The 24672-nt window shown below is 38.8% G+C and overlaps 2 protein-coding genes across 4 annotated transcripts in view; both read right to left on the reverse strand.

Annotated features, from left to right (window-relative positions):
* OPN3 (opsin 3) overlaps nucleotides 1-20558 on the reverse strand; it is a 48414-nt gene extending 27856 nt beyond the window's left edge. The window contains exons 1-2 of one of the 3 annotated variants that reach the window (XM_064383652.1): nucleotides 20068-20440; nucleotides 15978-16009 (exon numbers count right to left, since the gene is read on the reverse strand). In XM_064383652.1, the coding sequence (XP_064239722.1) occupies nucleotides 15978-16009; nucleotides 20068-20440 (405 nt within the window). Of the gene's footprint in view, nucleotides 1-15977; nucleotides 16010-16197; nucleotides 16287-20067 lie in introns of those variants that run through there. The other 2 variants (XM_064383651.1, XM_012443734.3) reach the window with 2 other exon arrangements.
* CHML (CHM like Rab escort protein) lies at nucleotides 8978-15978 on the reverse strand. Its single transcript, XM_064383650.1, has one exon. It carries the CDS (start codon nucleotides 15976-15978, stop codon nucleotides 14005-14007), a length of 1974 nt encoding a protein of 657 aa, XP_064239720.1. The 3' UTR covers nucleotides 8978-14004.
* Nucleotides 20559-24672: the final 4114 nt, after the last annotated feature.

Below are 24672 nucleotides of genomic sequence, written 5' to 3' on the forward strand. Positions count from 1 at the left end.
TTGTTCCAGGGCAAATTTCAGCTTTACAGCAGATAGTCACCAGGCTGGTGTGTCTAAATCTTCTTTAAATATTTGAGTGGCTCTAACAGGTAGGGCCCCGAGCTTAGTTCTGGAGAAGCAAAGTCATAAGATAAAGTCCTTGATGTAAAGGGGGAAAGGCAACTGGAAAGAACAAACTAAAATACAAAATTACATATTTGAAATGCCAAATGAACATACAGATGTTAAGTGCCAGAGGAGCTCAGAGACAGGAAAGTTCACCAAGAACTGAGGAATGGGTGGGGGGAGGGGGTGGGGCGCAGTAAATAAAGGGGTGGGACTAAGGGAAGTTGAAAATAATCAATTTGAAAATTTGCCCAGCATCTACATGCCTAGCAATTCCAGGTTTAATTATAAACCCTAGAGCAGCATTATTCAGTAGAAATATAATGTCAGCCACAAACATTATTTACATTTTAGAAAGGTAAAAAGAAACAGATAAAATTAATTTTAATAACATGTTTTATTTTACCCAACTGCTATGGACTGAATGTTTGTGTCCCCCCAAATGCATGTGCTGAAATCCTAAGCCTCAATGTGATGGTACGAGGAGGTGATTAGGCCATGAAGGCGGAGCCCTCGTGAATGGGATTCGCGCTGTTATGAGAGGCCAGAGAGCTCACTCTAGTTCTCTTTCTGCCATGTAAGGATAAGACACATAAGCATACTAACCTGCTAGGGGCCCTCGCCAGAACCCAACCATGCCAGTACCCTGATCTCAGATTTCCAACCTCCAGAACTGTGAAAAATAAATTTCTGTGTTTACAAGCCACCCACTTTACGGTATTTTGTTACAGGAGCTTGAACTAAGACACTAACATATGCGAAATATTATCATTTCAATTTGTAATCAATATAAAATTATTGAGAGTTTTACATTTTTCTCATATCAATTCTGGAAATACAATGGATATTTTACACTTACATCTCAGTATAAACTAGCTACATTTCAAGAGTTCAAGAGACACATGTGACTAGTAGTTACCATATTAGACAACATAGCCCCAGAGAAACTCTGGGTATAGAGCAGGAAGAAATGTGTATAAGGATATACTCTGAAGCACTGTTTATTATATTACAGTGAAAAACAGAAAATGGACCTCCATCAAAAGGGAGAAATAAGTAAATAAATTGTTAATAATAGGACAGAAGCATTGCTTGGATTCACCTTAAATTCATGTTAGTGACCTCTGGAAGGAAGGAGGTAAAATGGAATGGAGGAAATACAGAGGTGTAAATTTTATCGGCAATATTTTAATTCTTTAGATTAAAACAAATATAGAAATACCAGTATTTGCCCACTGGGTAGTAGATGCGTGGACCTTACTGTATTATTCTTTGCATTTTTCTGTATTTAAAAACTTTTAAGTAAATTACAAAATAAAATTCATTGAGGATATAGAAGTGCAAGTAGTGGACCAAAAAGAAGACTGGCTCTTTGAAGAAAGAACAGAGACAGTCATTAAGTCAAGGGACAACTGGGGATGGTGGCTTGGCTTGTCAACTGATGGGAACGATCTAGGAAGGAGAGTTGAGACTGTGAATGAGAGGTGACAGGTAAAGTTTTGTATTCCCTGCACATCTGTTTGACAAATGTGAGTTCAATTTTGCAACCTGACCTCGCAAGAATGCTGATGAAGCAAAGAGTTTTATAGAATGAGGAAGTAATGCTTCAGAAGCAGCAGTGATACTTAATGAGTCACCTATTCTACTACCTGGCCACGGGGTATACCTGGTGTTAAGGAAGACACAGCTGGGAAAGGTGGGTAAGTAGGGATCTTGGGGGCAGCCAGGGTTAAGAGAAATGTTCAAAGATGTTGAAGTTATAGGGGATTGTACTGTTCATGAAGGGAGGATCCAGGGGGTGTACAGTGGAAGCTCAGGATTGGAACAGATCAATAAATATACTGGGTCATAAAGAGATGTAAGCCCAGTCATGGCCAATTGGAGAGGTTTTCCCTTCTGGGAAAGTCAGCAACAACTGACTTTCGCAGGGATGTGAGGTACTATGAGATTAGTTATGATCATCTTCTGGGGAAAGGCAGGGTAAAAAGTGTTTCCAGTGTGTGGGTCCTGCATGATTTGCTTGGTGGTATGTTGATATCTAGAATATGTGCTTTCTCAGGTTTCAAACTGTGGACTTTTGAATGTCATTCAATGTTTCACTCTTCTAAAAGTGCTGTGGGGAGAGAGAGTGAGACATAGTGACCAAGGGGCACTGGGTTTAGGTTCCATATTCTCCACTTTTTGTGTGACCTTGAACAAATTAATCTCCTGGTACTTTAATTTTCTAAATGTAAAATGGAGTACTGATATATCTAACTACCTCATGAAGTTGAGATGAAATAAAGAGTTCATTAATATGCATAAAGCTGTTATCACAGTACCTAGCATATGGTACACACTTAATAAGTGTTAGCTATGGACATTGTAATCAGTGTAGCTACATAGTTACATGCATTCATGATTATCTCCTTAGGTTGAATTCTTGACAACATAATTGTTAGGTGAAAAGGTGTGCAAAATTTTAATGCTTTCATACAACTTACCAAAATACTCACCAGAAGAGAAATTAAATCTCGCTATCATATCATCTGATACTTGTTTGATTCCCTCTTATTTATGTCACAATGCGTGACAACCCACCACCCACCCAGCAATTGATTACAATTGTCCTCTGTATACCTACTGACCCAGAATGCTGGAGTGCTGCCTGGTGATCCGCATTTTAAAGAAGTGCTCATTTGATTCATGAGCACTCTTCATTTTAAAACCATTGTTCTAGAATTTCATCAATTGATAAATCAACTGCTAAAACATTGGTTTACCCAATCTCTTTGCAATGTTAACACTCTGTCCCACGCTCTTGTTGAAATTCCTCTTGGTTTCTATAACATTTCTCTCTTCTACATCATCTGCTATTTCTACACCATATGTGTTTTACCTATAAGGAGCAAGTAAGTGGGTAATCTTATGTAACTGGTATGTCCAAAGTGGCACTGGCTCCAAGCATAGGGTCCAATAGGAATATGTGGGCCACATAATCTAGGAGCTGGAAGCAATGTCATCAGGGCTTCGGCTCTCTCCTCCCATCACTGGCTTACTTTCTTTGTATTTGGACAGACTCCCTGGTAATCAAAGTACTGGCAGCCTCTGACTCAAATCCCTGAGCTTTCAGAATCCCAGGAGGATTTTAAAAGTCTATGCCTAGAAATATTATTAAAAAAAAAAAAAGCGAGAGAGAATCTTTTTGGCTCAGGACTAATCCAGGGGCAGGAGTTACTATGCCAAATCAGGCAGGGCACCATGTTTGCATTAATCAAGCCCACAGTTCCTAGTTTTCTTCTGATTTCTCTTCCTTTTTTGCAGTACTCCCATTCAGTCAATCACTAAGTCAGGCTAATTTATCTCAACAGTTCTCAAATCTGTCCTTTGTTGTCCTGACTACTTTTGCCCTAATTCAGACTCTCACCATCTCTTGCCAAACTCTTTTAATAGCCTTCTGTCTGATCTCCCTTCTCCATTCTTGTCTCTCCTTGATTCATCTTCCATACAGACACAAAGATAAGCAAATGCAATCTGTTTTCTTATTTAATACCATTAGGTGCTTCTCCACTAGGATAGTAAGACTTTCCAGAGGTATCTACTGATCACCCTGTATAACCAAAACTAAATCCATTTGCTTTTCCTCAAACCCTGTTTCCAGTCTTGGTTAAATGAATTGCATACATTCAGATTCCAAAGCTGAAATTTTAGACATTTTCGATTCTATTCCCTCTCTATCTAATTTGTAACATATTTTCCAGATCCTGTATTTCTATCTTCAAATTGTTTTCTGCCTCTTTCATTCCCTTCGCTCTGCCCTATCCAGGCCTTATCACATTCTTTCTCCTTGCCAGTCACTGGCATCCAGTATCCATACCTTTTTCCCAGTCTCCTCCCCACTGTCACCAGGCTAACCTTTGAAACCTAAGTCTTATCAGGAAAAACCTTCCACAGCACCTTATCCACTGAGTAAAAGTCCCAATTCTTAGCAAGCTATTCAAGGCTATGGACACTATGAGCCCTATTCCACCTGTCCTGCCTCTTCATGCCAGGTCAGGCACACCATGTTCCAGCTATGCAGACTGTGTCCTCAATGCCTCCATGCCCATTTCTGCTATTCTTCCTACATGGAAGAATATCATATCATATTGTTCCTCATATCAGCCCATGGAAATCCTCAACCATTAGGGCCAAGCACAAACACCTTTTCTTTTTCGAAGCATTCCTGGATTTCCCTAGTAGGACTACTCTACAAACTAGAAATTATCATAGCCTGATTAATATAGTGGTTAATTGTGCATCAATGTCAGGCACAATAGCTTGAGAGTTCCAGTACTTACAAATTCTGACTTTCAAAGAGTTACTGAGTCTTATTTCTCATCTACATATGGAAATGCTAATATCTACCTCACAGAGTTGCTTTAAAAATTGAGATAAAATGTGTGAAGAAATCAGAACAGTTCCTGGAATAAGCAGTTACTAGTGTTCCTGGACTTCATCGGACACTCCTGAAGGCACCATAACACATCTCGGTAGAGCATGTGGGCTAAGCTTGAGGGTTATGGAATCAAACTGCCTGGGTTTGAAGCCCACTTCTACCACTTACCAGCTGTGTGATCTTGGTCAAGCTCTTTGTCTTCACATTGTCTGTTTACCCATCTGCAAAATGGGGATAATAAAATATCTACCCAATTGGATTCTTATAAGGATAACATAAAATCAGTATAGCAAGCATGCAGAGCAATACTCGGCATTCAGTTAGTGCTAAGTGTTAGTTACAGTTTCATCTCTGTATCCCCAGAGTCTAGCACAGAAACTGGGACATGGTTCATGCTCATAAATATTACATTGTATTGAACACTGTGCTTCACTTGGCAGTGTCTAGTTAAGGTTCTTTTCTGCATTAAACATACTGACTCATTTCATTGCAATTAAGTATTTTCTATAGTTAATGCCATCTACAAAATGCCAAGCTGCTGCCTATCTCATTGCTTGGTGAACCACCAGTGAGTGCAAACGTGTGTACAACTATGGATGGTTTACTTAGTCTTGAATAGGCTTCTCTAAGGCCATAGGATATTGTTACATATGTGTAATTTGATTAATATGACAATAGTCTGTCAAGTGAATAGTACCCCTTTCAAAAACAGTAAGCTAAAAGGTTTTTACATTGATTTTGAGGTAGTTGCCATGCATAGAAAGATTGCCTTTCATATCTATTAATAGAATTGCTTTGCAGAGACTATTTCTGGAGAAAATGATTTTAAAAATACAAAAATTCACAAATTTCTAACCTATACCTGACAACTGGGGCAGGACAAAAAATATTCTCCAGTTCTCAGACTTTTGTTTTGGAATCTAAGTTATAAACCGCCAGAAGGAAGCCACTGTGGATTGGTGAGGGAAGGGAGCGGGGATCTGGGGGATCTATATGGGAGCAGCAAATACAGCATTCCTATCAACAATGACCCTGCTGAAGAAGCACTTATGGGTCAGAAAACCTGAGGAGGAAAGCAGACTCCTTATGAATATTAAACACTTATTCTAGTGCAGTTTTTCTCAACTTGGCACTTATTGACATTTGGGGCTGGATAACTGTTATGAGGGAGCTAACCTGTACATCGCAGTATGTTGAACAACACCCCTGCCCTCTACCCACTAAATGCCAGTAGCATCTGATTCCCAGATGTGAAAACCAGAATGTCTCCAGACTGGCAATAAAAGGCTAAACACTCTGGTTTAAGAATTGCTGCCTTAATGCGAGAAAATTAGCAAAATTATTTAGATATAACATCTTAAATGTGTACTGTTTCAAGTAGCTTTATTGACTCATATAGGTTTACCCTAAAACTAATTATCTGTAGTAATAATACAAGAAGCCAGGACTATGATTGCGACATATTTTACCAGAGATGGGTCCTAGCAGTCCTCTGTTCCTCAGGTTGGAACCTAGAAGGGTGTGAAGGCAAGAGGATGACATGGAAGAAAATAGCCAATGGAAACTGCTAGCTGGTCTTTCAATTAGTGAATCGTTTCTGGGATACCTGTGATATGCAGTAAACTGCAGGGAATGCAGAGGTGCCATACACATAGTCTTTGTTTGAAAGGAAATTACAATCTCCTGAGAAACTATTTCCAGTGCAATTCTCATCTTGCTTTTTACTTTCTGTAAGTATCTGGTTGGTACTTGCAGCGGGTATTACAAATAATGTTATGTAGTCCAAAATGAGAACAGAAGAACGTATAACTCATTTCTCCTTAATACTTCACTTAAATCATTTTAGGAAATTAACAACTGTATTATTAATTGCCTATAAACAAGACTCCAAGCTCTTCCTCAGCCAATACATTCCCCCAAATTTCTTCTTTATAGTTGGTAAAATACTGCAATGGTTACACAAACTTTTACCGTAAATTTAACTTATAAACATAGTAAAATTAATTTATGGTAATAATTAAAAAACTTGCCCCAAACTGGGTAATATTTATTTTTATGTAAGAGAGGAATAAGGAACAGATTAAAGTCTCAAATGAGCAGAAATAGAGAACTCAAGGGCTTTAATTATATGATGTGTAATAAAAAGAACTGGCATAAAACACTGCACTAGCGTCCTCGAGGATTATTTATAAAATGCCTAAATATGTATCTCATTCTGACTGAATTATAATCAGATATTCATCTTCCTGCTACACATTGTCAATCCTGCACCTCTGAATCCAGTCGGTTCTCTGATGTGTATGCCTTTATTAATATTAAAGTTGTCCAAAGTGTATTAGAATTAAATACATATTTAGTAACAAGCAAATGCCAAGAATCGTAGGTCAACAGCGGGAACCAATGAAGATATTATATATAAAGTTATTAAGCTGTTGACCTATCAGAACAAGAAAATCATTTTTCTGATTTCAGGAGTGAACTTAACTCCCTTCTCCTCTTTCTTTTTTCTTTTTTTTTTGAGACAGAGTTTCGCTCGTTACCCAGGCTGGAGTGCAATGGCGCGATCTCGGCTCACCGCAATCTCCGCCTCCTGGGTTCAGGCAATTCTCCTGCCTCAGCCTCCTGAGTAGCTGGGATTACAGGCACGCGCCACCATGCCCAGCTAATTTTTTTTTTTTTTTTTTTTTGTATTTTTAGTAGAGACGGGGTTTCACCATGTTGACCGGGATGGTCTTGATCCCTTGACCTCGTGATCCACCCGCCTCGGCCTCCCAAAGTGCTGGGATTACACCCTTCTCCTCTTTCAATCGGTTGGCCCATTTTATTATAATTACACAAATTATAATTTATATGATTATTTTGCTATTTGTTGAAAAGCCAATTGTATTCTAAAGCTCCAGAAGCCACCACTTTTTAAATAGTGATTTATGTATTATATAGTCTTTCATGTAATAAATCACTCTCTTGAAATGGAAGCAAAGCCAGCATTTCATTTTCATTACTGGGTCTAAATACAAAGTAGGAGAGTCCAGGCAAGTCACTTAATTCCTCCAGGTTTTATCTATAAGAATGGGTACAAATACGTGCCCTTTCTTACCTTACACCGTGGTCCTGAGGATCACGTAAGAAAATGTAGTTGTCAAGATAAAAGCATTCCTACAAATGCTGTAGCAGAACTGTTGTCATCCATTTTTTGTTACAGTCAAATTCTTACAGGTGAATCACTCAGCTTCTGTACAGTTCATGCCTTACAGAAAGCTGGAAGTACTGTGTCCCCTGCTGCTGAAATGTGAATACATTTGGTTGTTGGTTAAAAGGAAATGAACTACACTGCTAATGCCTCTTTATAATGAAGGTAAAAATACTAAAATAAAAATTTGAAACTCTTCAGAGGAAAGCAGCTACCTCCATGCAACAGGAGTGTGACTTTCACTTGATCCATCAAGATGAATGTAAATAAAATTAATCTTAATCAGAATTTCTTGATATTGAAACTTTATGATCTAATTTCATTATACTTCCTCTCCATAAGACCTTGATGTCCTGGGCTTCTGGACCCAGTCCCCTGGAGCTTCTCTTGGCTCCTTCTCCAGGCAAGAGAAAAAGTTTCTGATTAATATGAAAAACCTAACTCACTGAATGTTATCCAAAACAGATTTCGGAGAGTTAAATGATTCGGCTTTTAACCTTTAAGCCACCCGTTTTCAACTGTGTAATAAGTTTTGGTATTTTTTAAAAGGGATGTCATGCACAAGGCAGAGACTTCTCTTTTGTTTATTTTCTTTTGCCAGGAAAACAGGCAGTGCTAGCTACAGTGGGGAGTGTGACAGGTAAAAAAGGTCTTAAATGCTCATTAAGGTAAAAGATACCTTACCCTAAGGTAAACATTCTAACAGAATGTTTGTCAGGTACAGAGCACTTCTATTTATAGCTCTAATTTCCTAGAATACGGCCAATTCAAAACCCACAGTACGAGTTTTCATTGGATGTTTGTTAAATTAAATCGCCTTGATTTGCATCTCTCAGGCTGACTGGAGAAAGGGTCTGTCTGCATCCTCAGTCCCCTGAGATCTGGCCTTCGCACAGTTCTCTCTGCAAACCGGGTTTGGTCACATCCATGAATCCAACTTTCATCTCCATGGTTTTTAAGATTCCTAAGTGATATGTTTGTTCTTGCATTTACGGTCATACTTTAATTAATATATGATGTCTTCATTCTGATGTCCTAGAACGTATTACTAATATTTCTATTACTATTCCTTAATGGTGATCAACAAAGAAAAAATAAATTATGAAATCCATCTTGACCAAGAATTCCTTCCCACCAAGGTTTGTAAAACTTTCTATCACACATATTTGAAGATGACCTTTTTTGACTTTAATACCTAGATGTGTATATTTTAACTTAAAATAGAATTTTAGAAACTTCTAAGAAATCAGTAATTTTCTCACCAGTTCAGTAAACCACTTTACCAATTTATCTTTTATTTTTTATTGCATACATCAATATTTTAACAGAAGAAAAATAAAGAACCCCAATGTTAAACTGAAGTTAATTACATGTTATCTTCTGATTCTTTTCAATATTGACCTAAATTTTCACACATATATCAGTAAACATAATTTATGCTTATTAACATTTTTGAATCTCACATTTTGCATACATATATTATTATTTAATGGCTCTATAACATTCTGTGATAGCACTAGCAATACACCAAAATTTACTATCTCTTTCCCAGTCATTGGATTTTTTTTCGCCTTAAAGTTATGTGAGTGGAATTGCTAGAAACCTCTGTACCAATAGTTTTTTTTTCTTTTAAATATTTTCCTGGGCATATGCCACTCAAAGTGAGTATGTCAAAAGATAGATTAGTTATAATGCCCTTTTTATAATCTTCTACATAGTTCTCTTAAAAGGCTACTAATATACAATGCTGCTGCTATGAGTACATATGCAATTAAAACAATTTTGTAATACAATAGCATGAACTAAGTCAAAGTTGTATTTTTAATAGTAGAAAATTTGAACACCATCCAAATAATTGATTTTTCTTATTTACACAAGATCTCTTTATAGATTTGCCTAAGAAAGTACAAAGCCTTATGGATATGCACGTAGTTTTACAAAAATTGAGCGCATCCATGTGTAATACAAATAGATTCCTTTAAATTTTGTCTTTTCTTGTTTTGTCTTTTTCCTATCCACTACACATTTTAAATTTTTCTTTTAGTTGATCTACCTTGTCAATTGCCGTGAAGTTTCTTTGTACCACTATTGACGTGAGACTTGTAGTCTTTATTTTTCCTTTTATACTTAACATTTTAGTTCATTTGGGATATTTTCCTTTTATACTTAACATTTTAATTCATTTGGAATATCACATGTAAAATAGATCTAATCTTTCCACACTGACATCTAGCTAGTCTTTCCACCAGCAGTTATTAATATTTCTTTCTTTCCAATTGGTTTATTAGTTTTAGTTAAACTTTCTACTTGGCACCATAGAATATTCAGAAAGGTTGTTTAACAGCATGTTTTAAGGATTTGAAGGGCAAGGCTCTCATTTTCCCCCTATTTAAAAAAACTTATATCTTTGCTTGCTTACTTTCCTAAATAATTTATTACATTTATACCATATTACACACAGCAACCATTTGGAATGTTAAATGGAATTGTAGTAAATTTACATACTAATGTCACATATTCACATACTGGTATTCCTTTGGATGTAGCTTTATATTTTAATACACATTATCTAACTTAATCCTCACAATAATTCTGTGAAGTATTTCTATTCTGCAGATGGTGAAATAGATACCAGGAGTGACTTTCCCAAGAGTATACAACTGGTAAGTAGTGAAATGAGAAGTGTAATTCTGGTTTTCAAAAAACTCCCCATCTCCCCATGTACTACTTTTCCATTACACCAGGATGGCTCCCATGGGAGTTCGCTCATTTTTAAAAATGTGGTTCCTTAAACCTGCTTCTATTTAGGCATCTTTCTTAATTTATCTCAATATAGTTATATAACTTGCTTTGAAAGTCTCATATATATTAATAACCAAACACTTTTTAAATTGCAGTTTGTCACTGCTGAGATGTAAAAATTAGATTTTTCAAAATTATATAGCCTACAACTTCTTGCATTAGTCTTTTATTGTTAGTACATTTATATACTATAGGTTTAAGTAGTCGTAATCCATGTTAATAGAAAATACTTACTCTACTTTCCTTATCTTCCTCATTTTGTGAATGCTGGCTTTTATTGTAATGACAGGTTTCTTTAACCATATATAAAAATGGTGCCAACATTGTTTACTTTTTGCTTGAGAAATGTTTATGTTTTCCCAGTAGGAATAATGGTAGTTTTTGGTTTACATACTTAACAGACTCTAAGAAGTCTATCAAATAATTGCCAGAAATAATTAAAGGGTGGAATGATGAATTTTTGAAAAGTATCTGTAGTTAATACTTTGGATTTTTAACTATTTGTTCTGTTGATGCTGACTTAATGGCTGTTCTGCTGAACACCAGCCTTATAATCCCGATAGTAAATTATTTGTTGCTGTATTGTTTGCCAATATTTTATTCTGCATTTTTCATCTGTTGAGAATGAAATTCTTCTAAAAATGTCTGTCTCTTAGTATTGAGACTGTATTTGCCTCAAAATGCAATCTGAAGCACAGTCTTTCATGATACATGGATAGACATTATTCAAACATTTGAAAAAGCTCACCAGTAAGTCCATCAGGGTGAAAGTCCAACCTGTCAGAAAATTACACTGGGTTATAATATCCCCTAAATTTTAAAATGCTTTTTATTGGCATAATTTCTCATCTCCCACATATTTTGTATTCATTTAAGTAAGAAATATATTCATTTTCTTCATTTTTAAATCAACCTTTATTTTGGACTAATTTTTCCTATTTCCATTATACTCAGCTATACCATCTTTTGCAACTTATTGTTCCTTTCCTCAATTTCTTATGAATAATCTGTGATATTAAAAATCTTTTCAGTAGATCTGGAATACCTTCCCCTTCATTGTATTTATCATCTTAACATATTTTTTATTTTAATTACTATTTTATAGGTCTATTTCAACTATCTCAGTTGTTTTGATAGACTTAAACTTTAGGATAAAGTTTAAATATGACTTTACTATATTTTTAAAAGTCAATGCAATCCATGACTTTGCTACTTTAAGTTGTCAATTACTTAAATCTGTCTGGTCTCATTTTCCTCACATACAGAGGAGCAATAAAGAGTGTATTCAGAACAAATTTTGGCCTGGTAACATTTTTTATAACACAATCTTCAGATCAAAAGATGTGTTACTGAAGAACATTATTTTGTTAAAGCTTAGCCAAATTCTACTTCAATGAGATCCATGCTCTAAAATATATTTGTTTAGTTCATCTTAATCTTTACATTTCTCTGATCAATAAGCTGTAAGACCAGTATGTGCTTTATCCCCCCAGCAATGCTAGATTAATTTTTGTGGGCACATTTTCGTTTTCCTGCAGTGCCTACATTCTTCTAACAAGTGAATGTTAGTGGAAAGATCAAAGGTTTTAGAATCACAAGATTCAGTCCCCATGTTGGCTCTTCCACATACCAGATTCTGAGCAAATTACTATTAATTCTCTATTTATTCTTTGAAGATGATATGGTTTGGCTGTGTCCCCACTCAAATCTCATCTTGAATTGCTGCTCCTCTAATTTCCACCTGTTGTGGGAGAGACCTGGTGAAAGATAATTGAATCATGGTGGTGGTTTCCCTATACTCACAGTAGTAAATAAGTAAATTTTGAAGGTTCTCACAGTAGTAAATAAGTCTCACGAGATCCAATGTTAAAGGGGTTTCCCTTTGCACTTAGTTCTCATTCTCTCTTGTCCACCGCCATGTAAGATGTGCCTTTTGCCTTCCACCATGATTATGAGGCCTCCCCAGCCACACAGAACTGTGAGTCCATTAAACCTCTTTTTTCTTTATAAATTATCATCTCAAGTATGTCTTTATCAGCAGTATGAGAACAGACTAATACAGAAGGTATATGCAAATCTGCCTAACAGTGTTGTTGAGAAACTGTAATGAGAAAGCATAATACTAAGTACCAAGCACATGATAAATGCTGTTTCAGAGCAAAAACTGTCACAAGGATCATCATTCTCTGCCTGAGGAATGGAAACTGGACTAGAGGAAGAGCAAGTTCATGTCTTCTGAGAGCTCCACAGGTTTTCACCCCACTGGAGTACTACCAGTTTTATGATGTTGGGTGGTTCTGGGAGAAAAAAGTTTCCATACTCTAGCCAACACCTTAAGAGGCAAGAGAGATTTCAGAAGGTTGTTACTTCACTATTTGTGAAGTGGGACACAGTAGAAAGGGCATGGTAAATCCCCCTTTGATTCATTCCTATCAGTTATGTTAGTGATATTAATTAAAGTGGTAGAGCCAACAAGGTGGTATGTCTCATTCTCGCTGAGAAATCTTGGGCAATCTATTGATAGAGGGTTTTAGAACTATCTGTAATCCCAAGTCAAAAATGCCTCACTCCATTTCTCCTTAGGAATTCTTAGGAAATTCAGAACAACCCTTCTGACGTATCTTCTCCTGGGGCACTTCATTTTTCCTTTTGGTCTACGTTACTTGTTGGAAGTTCTTTAAGTGCCACAGCAGGGATCTTCAGAAATTTTCTGAAGTATTAAACGAGAATAAATCTTATCCTTCAAATTTTCTTTGCAATCAACCTTCCCCAAAAATGAGCTTTTCAACCACTAAAAATTGAACTCCAACTCTTTTTGTAAATTAGAACACTGTGGTGGTATCATTGCCTCATCAGTTACAAGGGTCAAGCGGGTATTATAAACTTCAGACCTTCACAATGAATAAAGGATCATGCAAAGCTAATCTTTTAATAATTACAGACAAATGTATTTTATTATCATATTGGCATCTGTATTAGTTGCTATTCCTACCACCATGTCTATATATTTATATTATATGCAAAAGATTCACATAATTTACCATTTGTGTGTGTTTCACTATTCAAACAGGCTGCAGCAACTCTAATAGCTGCAAAAGTAATTAAAATATTACTTGGGTATTACTAATTATTCTGTAGACAAAGACAAAATCTGAAGATCATTAGCAAATACAACGTTATCTTTAAGCTGAGTTGTTAACATGGAACTCTTACATACATATCCAATACTAAAATAAAGCTAACTCTGTTTTAAGACTTTGGATCACATAGCCCATTCTAAACAAAATGTTCAATAATCAATAAATCACTTATTGATAGGTTAACAAAGATATTCAATGCTGAATATCTGAAAGAGAGTTAAAGACAACATCTGCATAGCATTCAACATATATCACCACTTCTCATTACTCATATGGGAAACTGTTCTTTAAATGAGAATATTCTGACGCCACGGTAAAGGTCCAAAACAGCATTTCCAGATAGTTCTTTTCTAATTTTGAAGGTGCTTCTCTGGGCTTTCTAGGTTTTTGCTTTCCTCAGAGGATTCTAATTTGGCTATTATTGTATTATTGGTCCCAGGAACCTCTGGCTGCTTATCATCACCATCAAAAATAATGTCTTCTGGATTTGGAGGTGGAGGGCAGAATTCTTCACTTGGAAAGATCTCCTGGAAAAGTGTTTCAGCTTGCTTGACAGCATGCTCATTTCCCAGTCCACAGTCAGGCCCAGAGCAGACATAAACATTGGAAGGTAAGCCATTATATGAACTTCTACTAATGCCTGAGGAATCTCTCATATTAAAATAAAGAGCCCACAAGAGTCTTGGCTTTGTAAGTTCTTCCTTGTTTATTTCTGTATCAGCATATGGAGTGAATAATTTCTCCACCACTGATTCTAAGTCTTCTCTTGCTGTTTTAGAAGATGAACATGTCAAATGTACCAGATAGGTGTCCTTCATGCATGTCATGGTTGAAGAACATAATTCTGTGACCCGAACAGCACAAGCTCCTGGTTCTGCTGGAGGAACTATCAAAATGGAAGTCTGTTGATCTGAATCTGTCTTTAGTATAGATTTGTCTGTAATGAGTACTGCCCTAGAGATCTGCTTATACTGCACATTTAAGCATGTTTCCTCAGAAAGGTAACTGTCTTCCACAATAAAATACTTAGCATTTATTCTTTGACCAAAGTGATCTATAATTGCTTTACATCTTCCAGATTCTTTGTCGACTACAAAGCATTGTACTTTATGACGAAGACAATAGATTCCACCAAAAACTGCACACATCCTACAGAAACACTGGGGAATTTCTCCTTGGCCATACAAGGGAAATAGAAAGGGAGTGTTGCCAAACCGTCCAAGACACTGAAGGAAGTTTTTAGTTGCATTAAGGCCATCTATTGTAGTGCAAGATGATTCTGATGTCATTGCAATTGAGTGCAGTACAAAATGTTGAAGGTTGGGAGTTAATTTTTTAGTTTTTAAGTACTCTGAAAATGAACACTGCCTAAAAGCTTGGTATTCATCAGGATGTTGTTCATACTCTAAACAAAATGTGAGAAATTTCATTAGTATCCTCTTTTCAACCATGGTAAGTTCCTTGCTATTAAAGACATCTGCTCTAGAGCAAGGCACTTGTTCTACTTTTCCTTCTCGAAATGCAAGAATCCTAGTGACATTTTTAAATTCTACATAACGACTAACATCTGATTTGATTAAAAGATCAATTAGCGATCCTTGAGAATACAGCAGTTTTGATACCAAATCAATATTAAACCTCCTTCCTTCTTTAACTATTTTAGAGTAAGTAATCCTATTTCTATTTGGTTGATTGGCATTGTCTTTTACTGTAGATTTGCTTTCATCTTTAACTCCATCTTTATCTGAAACTGTGTGTATGCACGTTTTACCTCCACAATACTTTTCTTTCTCCACTGATTCCTCTACATCAGTTACTTCTAGGGAAATCTCTCTATCACTTTTCTGAGTGTGTTTGGCAGGCATTTCATCGCTATTAAAGTATGATGACTGGCTTTCCTCAGGCAAGCATGCAGAATCCAGAACTTCAGTGAAGGTACTAGACACCCCTGAGGAAGGATTTTTCTGCAGAGCACCAATCTCTTCAACATCGTCCTCCACATCCTTACTGGCATAACAAAAAGCTTCTGTATGTTGAATAGTTTCATCCTTCTTGCGAAGAGTAATGGCTTCTTCTGTTTCATGGATGAGGTCTTGCCATGCAACAGTACTTTCTTCCCCAATGTCATTGTTTGGCTGATACTCCTTCAACCAGGATAGCAATCCTGAAAAGCTGAAACTAGCCCAGTTTCCTCCATAATAACTTCTTGAATCAACATGTAGAACCCTCTGACCACTTCTTGAACATGCAGCTGCAAGAATGGATTCGGGCAAACCTGTCCCTATTATAATCACATCAAACTCTGTGGGAAGATTGTCCGCCATTATAGGAAGTAAAATCGTCTGGTGACAACTGCTGATGAAAGAAATAAGGTGTGATTATGCTGTAATAAAATCTGTCCTTTTGATGTTCCAGTTTATCCCAGAAGCTCTGAAGTTGCAGGTCCTAGCTGTTTAACGGTTACCCTTTTAAAATATTTTTTTTCTTGTAAGTCAGTAGCATAAAAACATGAGAAAGTACATCTAATCACATCTGAGAATACAAAAACGGATGTGTGGTTTCATTTCTGCATTTCATCTTAGCAGTAAATGTCAAAATACATCATATATGCATTTGTGACTGGAACTCTTCTCTGAAAGAAGAAAATTCAAAAAGAATACATTGTAAACAATGAGAAAAATAATTTCATGCAACAATTACAATCCATTGGACTGTGACTTATTATTTGTACATAAACCTCCACTAAAGCATGTCTTAAATGCTTTCTCACATATTTTCTAATTTCTTGAAAATGAACAATAGAGATATAACAGCCCTCCCCAAAATTAGGCGATATAATAATGGAGAATGAACATAATGTTTCACAAAAATAAAGAAGAAATAACATAATACAATTCTCTAAATTTAGCTTTGTAAGAAAACTAGCATGTGAATAAAATACACAGCCGTGAGCTTAGACTATAAGGAGCATGTGGCTCCATTGTTTATAGAAACAGATTATACACTATGTGCATACTGCCATGATAAAAATATTTCTGTGGCCATTACAGTCTGTGTGCGATTCCAGAATAGCTGACTAGATGACCTTTCTATGCCACAACCACACGTAGGATCTCATGGTAGCAATATGAGATTATTTCTACCGAATTGCTAGTCAGATGATTAAAAAAGGACGAATTCAGTAAAACAACCAGACATTTAAAAATATTTAGGTTCATACAGAATAGGCCTGAGGAGGAAAATGTATTTATAAAAAATATTTATATGACTGTATATATGCATATAAGTGTAAGGAAAAAAGTGTTTTATAAGTGTAAGTTAAAAAGGAAAATTCCTGGTTTCATATTAAAATACCTTGATATAAATAATACCTACTCTTAACATTTGAATATGATGCTTGCATTCTGCCACTGTCTCTGCAACCCTGAATCTCTGTATCCCAACATCCTCTATCTAAACATCCTCTGCCAAGACTAACATGTTGTTTGTTCTTATTTTTGAAGGGGTAGTAAAAAAAAAAAAAGACTCTCCTGGTTACATTCCATGTGCATAAGACATCTGTGCGATGCTATGTGTGGCCAGAGGTAGAAAAGCCAAGGTGCTGAAGAGCATACTCACCTGAAAGTCTTCAGACTAAATACAACTATATACAACACTGCTAAACTTTCTAACATTCATCATCGTAGTTTTTGAGCTCTGGTTTTCACTATGGTTCAACCTACTAAAATATAGATCAGTACAAGCTGGACCTGTCTAGGCCAAGATGACTAATAATCCTGTATATTGGTAAAACAAGCCATTCAATTGGAACTTAGATTAAATTGCGTAGGTTACAGATCTTTAGTTTAACTCAAATGGCAATCCTAACAGTCCTGTCTAGTCACAGCCTCTGCCTCAAGATATCAAGAATTCCACTCATTTTCGGCATTCCCTAAGAACCAGGAATTAAGTACAGAATTAAGCAGTTGCCTGGTACACTCAAGTATATATTTAAGTATGTCTGAATTACTTATTCTGCTTCCTCCAGCAGGGTGTGAAGAGGGAGACTGAATCTATGATGGTTTCTGAAGATGGTAACCACAGTATATGCTGCTTCTTGGCTTAGAAAGATAGGGCTCAGGGTAGAAGTAAGAGCAGAAGACTCAGTCAATAAGCCCTAAGATCAGGCACCTTCTAACTTACAGATATCAAAGCTGTCATCAAAACGCAAAGCAAGTAGGATGACCTTACAGAGCATTAAGCTGAACTGCTCAATAATAGAGATGAGAGAACTGATGGTTGGAGAGATTAAGTGACTTGGGAAAGCCCACACAATGCAAGAGCCATAGGATCATGAATAGGATCCACTCTTGTGCCATCTGGCCAATGGTCTTTCCAAAAGATAGGGCAGCCTTTCCAAAATCCTCTGCTTCAAGAAGCTACTTCCCCGATTTTTAAATTTCCTCCCCTTCAATACTCCACTGTTGGGTAGTTCTTGCTCTGGGATAACAATGCAGTAAGTGTCCTCCTTTTCTTCATCCTTAACCCTTATCTAGAAGCACAAACTCTGGAATTTACTCCAGACAAAGAAATTATCTTTGCTAAAAACTTTTTAAACTCTGTAGCAACTTTACTACCAACTTGCCCCCCAGGGCTTAAATAAGTCTCTCAATCTCTTATTCCAGAATTTCCACCTCTGCATTAAAACCAGGGATAAAGTCATGGTTGAAAGCACTAAATGCCCTGAGAAATAGGGCAGCCCTCAGGTAAAATACCTAGTGGCGAACTCAGAAAATCACTTCCACTGGGGTGGGACCTTATGAGGGATCCTGAAGAAGAAAAACAGGAAGGTAGAAGTGACTAGGAGACACAGGAGGGTGGGCTCAGCAGAGGAAAGAGGTGAGGAAGAGGGTGGATGCTAGCTAGCACTTACAAAGGACTCAATAGACCCTTGTGTTCGAACTCCCGGGCACAATAATAGAATTTCCAGGACAGAAAAGGCACTTCAAGGAAGTAAGAACTTTCATGTCCGTGAACAAACACCTGCTGACTACCCTGGGGAACACTACAAATGATACTTTATGCTTGGGCTTGAATAACCTTCTTAGCATTGCCGAAGGAATTGCCTGATAGGTATTTTTAATTAATATAAGTAGTGTAATCCCATAGCCATCCATATCACCACCTACATACACTTATAGTCCCCTCCCTAAATTTCGAATATTTGTTCAAATGAAATGATCAGATTAAAGCTTCTATGAGGGTCAGGGAGGAGAATATTATAAACATTGAGGCAATCAAATAAAATTGTTATTTCTTTATTTTCTTATTTCCCTCAAAACGTCAAAAAAAAAATGAATCATTACAAACATATTTGGGTTTGTCATAGCATAGAGGTTACTGAATAAGAAAATATTTTTGATAATTCTACAAAGATTTTGCTCTCCCAAACCTACCAAAATAAAAGCAATAATAAAGTATCAATGGATTTCAGGATTTAAAAAAGGAATTTTAAGCCTTGAGAAATACATATATTTCAAATCTCCCTACACATGAAATTCCTGAGGCACACAAAAATAATTCTTTTCCTACATTTCCTTTAAAACATCATGTCTCAGTGAAACTTAAATCTTCCACAGTAAAGAGTATTGTCGAAATAAATCTTCAACAATAAAGTTCTACTTAAATGAAGTCTACCAGCTGCAGAGCTAATTACAGTATTTGTTCATCTGAGATGACAGTGGCCGAGCCATTTGTAATCGCACCGGAGACTCCGGTATGCTGGAACCCATGTATAGGAAGGAAACTACAGTAAAAATAGCTTATAGGGCACATGCCAATTTGCATTCCGAGGACCTGAATGAAACTGTCTCGCTCCCTAGAAACCATTCAAAGGTTTACAAGTACTAATGAGAAATTTTTTTTCCTAAACATTGCTATTTTAGTTTTCTACTCTCATTTTAGGAAGCAAATAGTAGCATATGAATCTAATTTCATCACCCCCTCCAACTTTCACGACTTAATCCTTTTTTTCCTTGAATCTCTTGACTCTACAGGCCCTCGTCTCTTTCCTCAAAGTGTAAAAAGCCGTGGTTTCGTGCCCTGTTGAGTTATCTTAGGCGGTGAAAACAAATGAGAAGGAGACGGGCTGGAGTTTGGGGTCAACGTGGGGACAGAAGACAGACGACAGGAACGCAGTCGGGGCAGCGTGGGGATGAAAGGGACAGAGGAAGAGGAAGGCACCAACCGTGCGGCCGGGGTCGAGCAGCGCGAGGAGGCCGAGCGGGGGGCAGCGTGGCGCAGGGCGGGGGGCGTGGGGCGAGCGGGAAGCCGTGCGGGGCGGGCGGGGGCGTGCGGACGCACGGAGCGGGCGGCGGGGCGGGAAGTGGAAGTTTGCAGAGCGGAGGCTGCCCCCTCCTCACGGTCCAACTCACCGAAGAGGCTGCCGCTAAACCCGTCCCACACGCAGCCCACGGTGTCCCACACCCAGCCGTTCCTCAGGCAGGACACGAAGGTAAAGGTGACCCCGAAGAGGGACACCAGCAGGTTGCTGAGGCTGATGTTGACCAGGAGGAGGTGGGTGGGAGTGCGGAGTCGCTGGAACTTGTAGTAGAGGACGAGCACCAGCAGGTTGTTGCCAACGCCCAGCAGCCCTATGGAGCCCAGCAGCAGCGCCAGGCGCTCGTAGGTGCCGGGGCTGAAGAGCGGCGCGGGGCTCAGTGTTCCCGCCGGCGCCGGCCCCTCAGCGCCTGCGGCCCCGCCGCCGTCCCAGTAGCCCTGGCTGCCGCTGCGGTTCCCCGAGTACATGGCCCGGAGTCGGTGCTCTGGGCGGGTGGAGGCGCTCAGCGTGCGACCGGGCTCGCGGCGCGCTCCACGCTGGGTGGGGCTCGGGCTCCTCTGCCACCGGCTCTGGCCATTGTGCTCTGAGGGGCCCGCGCTGCCTCGCGCCGGGCCCGCCCTCTCCCCGCCCCTTCCGCCCGCGAATCCTGTAGCCCAGCCCCTCCTCGCGGCGCGTCCTCGCTGCTCCCGGCGCGTCCTTTTAGTCCTGTCCCTCCGTGGGCGCGTCGTCTTGGCCCCGCCCACCTTGGGCGCGTCCTTGTGGCTGGCTGGTCCCGCCCCCACTGGCCGAGCACCCTCCTCTAGTCGGCGTGGACGCGCGTCGGGGGAGAGCCGGGAGCCAGGGCCGCAGGGTGGCCTTGCTGGCTCCTCACACCCCCACCTTCCTCCACCCAGCTTGAAAACTTCCTATCCACTCACCCATTCACTCACTTACATATGCATTCATTTATTCCTAAGTATTTATGGGCGCCTGCGCCCACCTCGTGCTGGCAGGAATTGGGCTTCTCCCCTTCCTGGGAAGTTGTAATAACCCACCACCAGCCTACGAAGCCCATCCCGCCTCATACATTTAATGCAAACAAAAGCAAAGAAAACATTGAAGAGCTCAGGGTGGCTTTACAAACCAGAAAACTGAAAAGAAATACAGCAAATGGATAGGTGCCTGCCTAACTACCTGAGAGCTAGAGGACGTATGTCCCAGGGCTTATTCAAGAGCCTGCCACCCTCAGAGAGTCTGGGATGAAAACTCTCTGAAAATGGCATTCCAATGAAACTGACTTTAAGTCCTGGGCTGGACCCCAGGCCTTCCAATACCATCCTTCCTGTGCTGGAAAGTGTGGGTAGATCTTTTCTGTCACTGAGGCCTGCTGAAGTCCTTCAAAGGCAGTGAAAGATTCAACCTAAATCTAGCAGGTATAGGAGGCAGGTGCTATATTTAGAACAGCACACATTTTCCACTGGGCCTCTTCTCCTGTAGTGATGAAAATATAGTACAAGTCAAATATAGGTTGTGAACGTCATCACACTCTCCAAGGACTGCTTCTGCCTTTGTCACTGCACAGTCCCTAAGGAGGCCCTACAGGAGGATCACAGTCCTGAGCCACACCTGCAGACTGTCATGGACACTGGTGATGAACACAGGGTTTGTTCAAGCTAAAGAAATTGCTTTCCATGCGAGCATTTACCCCTCTCACCTCTGTTTGAAAGATCAGTAGGGAATGATTAGCTTTGATCAATTTATGTTACAAATTCCCTAGAGAGAGGATCGAATAGGCTAGCAGCAGCTCTTCACCTTGGTGCATTGAGCAATTGCTAAGGGGCAGTGTGCTTTGCCTTTGACACCTTGATTTTCCTTCAAGCCTTCTGCTCTGGATTTGCCATCTGTGAGACTTCCTACCCACCCACCCCTTAAAAAAAGACATCTAATTGTTAATTTTAGATTTGTACAACCATTGAACAAAACATAACCATTTAACAAGTTGTATATGTTTAATGTCCAGTATGTTTTCCATGCCTAGTCTACAGTAGGTTCTCAATAAATAGTAATTTGAATGAATGAATAAATAAGAACTCACTATATTTTTTCCTATTCATTCTTTGTTGCTGAGTCCTTGCCCTTGTAAACCTTACATTCCAATAGTGTTGGGAAAACCGACAAAAATTAGATAAGTACATATGTAGGGTATTAGCTGGTGGCAAATGCCATAAAGAAATATAAGGTGTCAGGCACGGTGACTCGTTCCTGTAACTCCAGCACTTTGGGAGGCCGAGGCAGTAGGATTGCTTAAGCCCAGGAGTTCAAGACCAGCCTGGGCAACAAAGTGAGAACCCCCTCAACTCTTCAAAAAATAGAAAACTAGCTGGACAAGAAGTACATGTCCATAGTCCTAGCTACTGAGGAGGCTGAGGCAGGAGCTATGGGAGATGGGGAAAGAGGTTTGTAAGAGTTAAAGAGAGGAAAGAAACATGAATAGCAGCTCAACAGTCAGACAGGTTTATTTTGGAGAATAAACCTGAGAGGGGCTTCTGGCCAGTTTCAGTCAGGAGCACTCTCTCTTACAGACTAAGAGTATTTAAGGGTTTTAGGACAAGAGAGCTTATTACAGGCTTGCAGTGTTTCTGTGTGGAGGATAAGTTTATTGCAGGGTTGGAATGTCTCTGTTGGAGGGCATCTCAGGGCTGGCATGTCTCTGGTCAGGGAGGGGTTTATCTTAGGGTTGGAATGTTTCTGGCCAGAGGTGTCATTTGTGGTTGATGGTCCTGCTGACCTTAGGCCATTAGGCTGACGCCTTTTAGATTTAGGTGTTTTTTAATCAAGGGGAACTTTAACATGGCGATGCTTGCCCAAGATGGCAATGCTACTGCTCTGTTAAGGTTGTTATTTAAACAAGGTGGTTATGGGCAGTAGGACTGTGCTTGACATGTTGGAGGAACAATAAGGTAGCAAGAATGAGAATCAGGAAATGCAGCCAGCAAGGTGGGTGAGTACTGAATGGCCAGATTATGCAGGACCTTCATTGTTTCAATAAAAGGACTTCAGCTTTTACTCAATCAGAGTAAAATCCAGGCCAATGCCTACTGGCAGTGAATGCAAAGGAGGAGTAAGAGGCCTTTGACAAATGTTTAAGCATTTTTGATACAGTAATTTTACAATATTGTAAACTGTTAAAGACATTTATTGAGCTTGACAGAAACAGGGAATGATACCACATATATGATTTCATTTTTCAATAAGAATATATATTTTTTTAATTTTAGAATTATGTAATGATAGGATAATGGCAAAACACTACAACCTTTTATTTAAAAAAAAGACAACTTAAAAAGCAAGTGCAATGCCAGCATTATATAGTTTAGCTATTTGTCCCCACCCAAGTCTCATGTTGAAATGTAATCCCTAATATTGGAGGTGGGGCATTGTGGGAGGTGTTTGGGTCATAGAGGTGGATCCCTCAGGAATGGCCTTGGCCATCCCCTTGCTTATAAGTGAACTCTAGTTCTGTGTTCACATGAAGATCTACTCATCTAAAAGTGTGTGGCAACTCCCCCATCACACACACTCTCTCTCTCTCTCGATTTGATTGTTGTTATATGAGATGCCTGCTCTCACTTTGCCTTCCACCATGAGTAAAAGCTCCCTGAGGCCTCCCCAGAAGCTGAGCAGATGCCAACACCATGCTTCCTGTACAGCCTGCAGAACTGTGAGCCAATTAAACCTCTTTTCTTCATAAATTACCCTACTACATAGCATAAGGACAAACATGTAGACCAGTGGAATAGAATAGACAGCCAAGATATAAACTCTTACATATATGGTCAATTGGTTTTTGACAAGGATGCCACTGTCATTCTGTGGAGAAAGGACAGTCTTTTCAACGAATGATGCTGGGCAAACTGCACATCCATGTGCAAAAGAATGAAGTTGGAGCCTTACATTATATCATATATAAAAATTAACTCAAAATTAATTGAAGACCTAAATGTAAAAGCTAAAACTATAAAACTCTTAGAAGAAAATTTCTTGGGTATGACACCAAAAGCACAGACAACAGGAGAAAAAAATAGATAAATTGGACTTTATCAAAATTAAAAACTGTTGTACATCAAAGGGCACTATCAAAAGTGAAAAGACAACCCACCAAATGGGAGAAATACTTGCAAATCATATATCTGATAAGGCATTAATATCTAGACTATATAAAGAACCTCTATAACTCAACAACAACAAAAAACTCCATACAACCCAATTCAGAAATAGGCAAAGGATCTGAGCAGACATTACTCCAACAGTATACTAATAGCCAAAAAGCACATGGAAAGAAACTCACCATGATTAGTCATTAGGGAAATGCAAATCAAAACCACAATGACATACCACTTCACACCTGCTAGAAAGGCTATCATCAAAAAACAAAACAAAAAACTCAAAAATCGGCATTGGTAAAGATGTGGAGAAATTAGAACCCTGTTGTACTGCTGATGGGAACGTAAAATGGTGTGGCTGCTGTGGAAAACAATTTGGTAGTTCCACAAAAAGTTAAACATAGAATTATTGTGAGCTCATGCCTATAATCTCAGTGCTTTGGGAAGCTTTAAGCAGGATGATCGCCTGAGGCCAAGAGTTCAATGACCAGCCTGGGCTACATAGTAAGACCCCATCTCTACAGAAAAAATTTAAAAGTTAGCTGAGTGTTGTGGCA

The sequence above is a fragment of the Aotus nancymaae genome, unplaced genomic scaffold (genome assembly GCF_030222135.1).
Source record: "Aotus nancymaae isolate 86718 unplaced genomic scaffold, 86718_ANA_hifiasm-v0.15.2.pri h1tg000032l_0, whole genome shotgun sequence".
NCBI lineage: Eukaryota > Metazoa > Chordata > Mammalia > Primates > Aotidae > Aotus > Aotus nancymaae.